Here is a 3,779-nt window from a genome sequence, read left to right as displayed (position 1 = left end):
AGAGTTAATTTATGAAATTCCTAGGCAAATGGATGGACCCGGAGGGTATCATCCTGAGTGAGGTAACCCAATCACAAAAGAACTCACATGATATGTACTCACTGATAAGTGGATATTAGCCCAGAAACTCAGAATACCCAAGATGCAAGTTGCAAAACACATGAAACTGAAGAAGAATGAAGACCAAAGTGTGGACACTTTGCCCCTTATTAGAATTGGGAAAAAACACCCATGGAAGGAGTTACAGAGACAAAATTTGGAGCTGAGATGAAAGGATGGACCATCTAGAGACTGCCATACCTGGGGATCCATTCCATAAGCAGCCTCCAAACACGGACACCATTGCATACAACAGCAAGATTTTGCTGAATGGACCCTGATTTCACTGTCTCTTGTGAGGCTATGCCGGGGCCTGGCAACACAGAAGTGGATGCTCACAGTCAGGTATTGGATGGAACACAGGACCCCCAATGTAGGAGCTAGAGAAAGTACCCAAGGAGCTAAAGGGGTCTGCAACTCTATAGGTGGAACAATAATATGAACTAACCAGTACCCCCAGAGCTCGTGTCTCTAGTTGCATATGTATCACAAGATTGCCTAGTCCGCCATCATTGGGAAGAGAGGCCCCTTGGTCTTGCAAACTTTATATGCCTCAGTACAGGGGAATACCAGGGGCAAGAAGTGGGAGTGGGTGGGTAAGGGGGTGGGGGATGGAAAGGGTATGGGGCACTTTTGGGATAGCATTTGAAATGTAAAATAAGAAAATACCTAATTTTAAAAAAACCAGTTCTATCACAAGGATGTAATAGCTACCCACCCCTATTTCATAACTTGGAAGGGATCTTGATTGTCTATTTCTCCCACCAAATATCACCTTAGGCAACTATATTGATGGTATTATGCTGATTGGACCAAGTATAAGGCAGGTAGCAACCACTTTGGTCTTGTTTTCAATAGATATGCACATCAGACAATGGGAAAAAATCCAACCAAAATTCAAGTGCCTTCTATCTACCTCCGTCAAGGTTTTAGAAGTCCAGTGCTGTGGGGGCATGCAGAGATATTCCTTCTAAGGTAAAGGATAAGTTATTGTACCTGGCTCTCTCTCACCACCAAGAAAGAAGCACAACATTTAATGAGCCTATTTGAATTCTAGAGACAGCATATTCCTCACTTGAATATGCTACTCTGGCCCATATACCAAGTGACTCAGAGAGCTGCTAGCTTTGTGTAAGGCTAGCACAGGAGAAGGCTCCGTAACAGGGACAGGCTGCAGAGAAGGCTATACCACATGGATCATATGATACATCAGACTCAAAGATACTTGAGGTGTCAGTTGCAGATAGGGATGCCATTTGGAGCCTTTGGAGGTCCTATATAGGAGAATCACAGAAGACACCTTTGGGATTTTGGAACAAGACTCTACCATCATCTGAAGAAAACTATTCTCTCTTTGAGAGACACCTCTTGGCCTGTTAATAGTCTTACTGGAAACTGAACATTAAACAATGGACCACCAAGTTACCATGCAAACTAAGCTTTCCATTATGAGCTGGGTGACCCACCAAGCCATAAAGTAGGATGTGCACAGCAGCAATCTATTACTAAATGGAAGTAGAATATAAGATCAGGCCTGTGGAGGTCCTGAAGGCACAGGCAGGATTCATGAAGAACTTTCTCAAATGTCTAGAGTTTCTACTACTGTTACAATGCTGCTTATTCCCAAGTATGCAACTGTAGCCTCATGGGGTACACACCATATCAGTTGACTATGGAGAAGAAGAGTAGGGCCTGGATTACTGATGGTTCTTCGTGTTATGCAGGCACAATGCGTAGGTTGACAGGTACAGCATTATAGCCTGTTTTCTGGGAGCCTCAAAGCACCAGCAAAGAGAAATCATCACAGTGGGCAAAGCATCAGGCAATATACATGGCCATGTATTTGGTTTGGAAGGAAAAATGGCCAGATGTGTGATTGTTTATTGGTTCACAGGCTGTATGTAGCACTGGAATGACTAGATGTCAGGGATTGGAAAGACAATGGTTAAAACTTTGTGAGAAAGACATATTGGGAAGATTTATGCAGATAGATCTTTCCAAAAGGGTGAAGGATGTGAATATACTCATAATCCATGTAAATGCCCATCAAATGGTGACTTCAGTTGGGAAAGAGTTCAATAATCAAGTAGGTAGGATGACCCATTCTATGAAGAGTTAGCCTCTTTCCCCTGACATCTTTGTCATTACCCAAAGATCTCATGAACAAAGAGGCCATGGTGGCAGAGATGAAGGGTATGTATGAACTTGACAACATAGACTGCCACTCACAAAAGCTGACCTTGACACAGCTGCTTCTGAGTACCAGATCTTCTGACAGTAAAAACCAACACTGAGCCCCAGTTATGGAGCCTAGATTAAAGGTATAGTATGTTTACAGAGTTCTATAAAGTTGCCTGGCTCTAATTACTTTTTTTCATGGTAGGTCTTTTCATAGGCAAAACCGTTTCTGGATTTTGGACCTTTAAGGAATGCATATGGTATGAGCTGACAGACTTAATCTTTGCAGAAATTGATGATGGTAATTTTTCTGGCTGTCTTCATCATCATCATTTTATTGATATCAAACTGTATTTAGTATTTCTGAAATGTCTTTGCTAAAGAGCTCACTGTTTCTAATCTATGGTGTGATTTGATTTCTTCCTTCAGAAGATCAAGTACTCACAGCGATAGATTTGGTTTTAACAAATCATTTTTTAGTCATCCTCACCAATTTGGGTCTTTATGTAAGTAGTGATCTTCGTTATCCAACCACTTCAAGGATAAAGGTATGAAAATTGCTTTCTATTTAGTTGTTAGCTTTTAATATAGTCTGTGGTATACAAAGACATATTTTTCAAATGAGTGATGTGTAGTTGTCAGGAGCCATCTAGCATAGGCTAAGGTTAGCATTTAACCTTCCTAAAGGTGGTCTACTGTTTTTTTGCAGGATCAGTGGTTGGTGAGCTCTTTGAGGCAAGGTCTAAAGAGATCTCAGGATTGCTTCTTGCAGCTTATATGCTTTTCCTCACATTATTAAATTAATATAATAATCCCTAGTCTAATATTAGCCCATCCTATTGATCAGATTTTGTGCAGATCAACATAAAGATAAACTTTCATGAATTAATGCAGTTAAGCTGAATTAATGATTCTGTACAATTCCTGATTTGATTAAAATAATTTTAGGAAGCAAAGTTCAAGGAATGACCTTAGTTGTTTTGCTAGAAAAATGTAATAAAATTAGAATCAAGAATATAATGTGTCTATTCCTCATAAAACTAAGTAAAGGCTGCATATTAAGAAATACAATGAGTTTTCATAATCACACTAAAAAGATAAATAGGCTGGGAAAAACTGTGTTCACGGAAAAACATTTATTTCCAAGGATAAAACCATAGGTGTGCACTATGAGAAGGGAAGGTATATAAAAGTTGTTGCTTTAAACGTACAATGGTCATATTAGAATAAAACTCTGCTTTGAACTTATTATCAATAACCTTCTGCAACACCCACTTTATGTAAAATTTAACTCTGAGGTAGTTTTTTTTAATTAGGTATTTTCCTCATTTACATTTCCAATGCTATCCCAAAAGTCCCCCATGCCAACCCCACCACTCCCCTACCCCACTCCCCCTTTTTGGCCCTGGCGTTCCCCTATACTGGGGCATATAAAGTTTGCAAGTCCAATGGGCCTCTCTTTCCAGTGATGGCCGACTAGGCCATCTTTTGATACATATGCA

The 3,779-nt window shown here is 40.1% G+C and overlaps 1 protein-coding gene across 1 annotated transcript in view; it reads left to right on the top strand.

Annotated features, from left to right (window-relative positions):
* Window positions 1-1,828: 1,828 nt before the first annotated feature.
* LOC110288702 (cation channel sperm-associated protein subunit beta-like) overlaps window positions 1,829-3,779 on the top strand; it is a gene marked incomplete at its 3' end in the record, with an annotated part of 20,257 nt that continues 18,306 nt past the window's right edge. Inside the window, exons 1-3 of the mRNA XM_021154979.1 lie at window positions 1,829-1,844; window positions 2,483-2,578; window positions 2,707-2,825. Of these exons, the coding sequence (XP_021010638.1) occupies window positions 1,829-1,844; window positions 2,483-2,578; window positions 2,707-2,825 (231 nt within the window). The remainder of the gene's footprint in view (window positions 1,845-2,482; window positions 2,579-2,706; window positions 2,826-3,779) is intronic.

Source organism: Mus caroli, unplaced genomic scaffold (assembly GCF_900094665.2).
Source record: "Mus caroli unplaced genomic scaffold, CAROLI_EIJ_v1.1 scaffold_14616_1, whole genome shotgun sequence".
NCBI lineage: Eukaryota > Metazoa > Chordata > Mammalia > Rodentia > Muridae > Mus > Mus caroli.
The sequence above is the reverse complement of the archived record's forward strand: the minus strand, read 5'-3'. Positions and strand labels throughout refer to the sequence as shown.